This window comes from Corvus brachyrhynchos, unplaced genomic scaffold, assembly GCF_000691975.1.
Source record: "Corvus brachyrhynchos isolate BGI_N302 unplaced genomic scaffold, ASM69197v1 scaffold1176, whole genome shotgun sequence".
Classification (NCBI taxonomy): domain Eukaryota; kingdom Metazoa; phylum Chordata; class Aves; order Passeriformes; family Corvidae; genus Corvus; species Corvus brachyrhynchos.
Window position 1 is genome coordinate 20,567 of NW_008238397.1, and position 322 is coordinate 20,888.

Here is a 322-nt window from a genome sequence, read left to right on the forward strand (position 1 = left end):
CTTTTGGGGGCCCAGGGAGGGGCTGAGAACCCTGAAAAGCCCCCCCTAAAACCCAAAACCCGCCCTGTCCTCACAGCTGTGCAAGCGCTACCCCGGGTTCATGCGCGTGGCACTGTCGGAGCCACAGCCCGAGAGGAGGTGATTTGGGGGAAATTTGGGGGCATTTTGGGGGGATTTTGGGGTTTTTGGGCTCACAGGGAGTCTTTTCCAGGTTCTTCAGGAGGGGCTGGGTGACCTTTGACCGGAGCGTGAACATCAAGGAGATCTGCTGGAGCCTGCAGAACATCCGGGTGCGGTTTGGGGCAAAACCGGGTGGATTTGG

The 322-nt window shown here is 59.3% G+C and overlaps 1 protein-coding gene across 1 annotated transcript in view; it reads left to right on the plus strand.

Annotated features, from left to right (window-relative positions):
* SRRT (serrate, RNA effector molecule) overlaps positions 1-322 on the plus strand; it is a gene marked incomplete at its 3' end in the record, with an annotated part of 29,055 nt that overhangs the window by 10,749 nt on the left and 17,984 nt on the right. The window contains exons 9-10 of the mRNA XM_017736411.1: positions 50-138; positions 212-312. Coding sequence (XP_017591900.1) covers positions 50-138; positions 212-312 — 190 coding nt within the window. The remainder of the gene's footprint in view (positions 1-49; positions 139-211; positions 313-322) is intronic.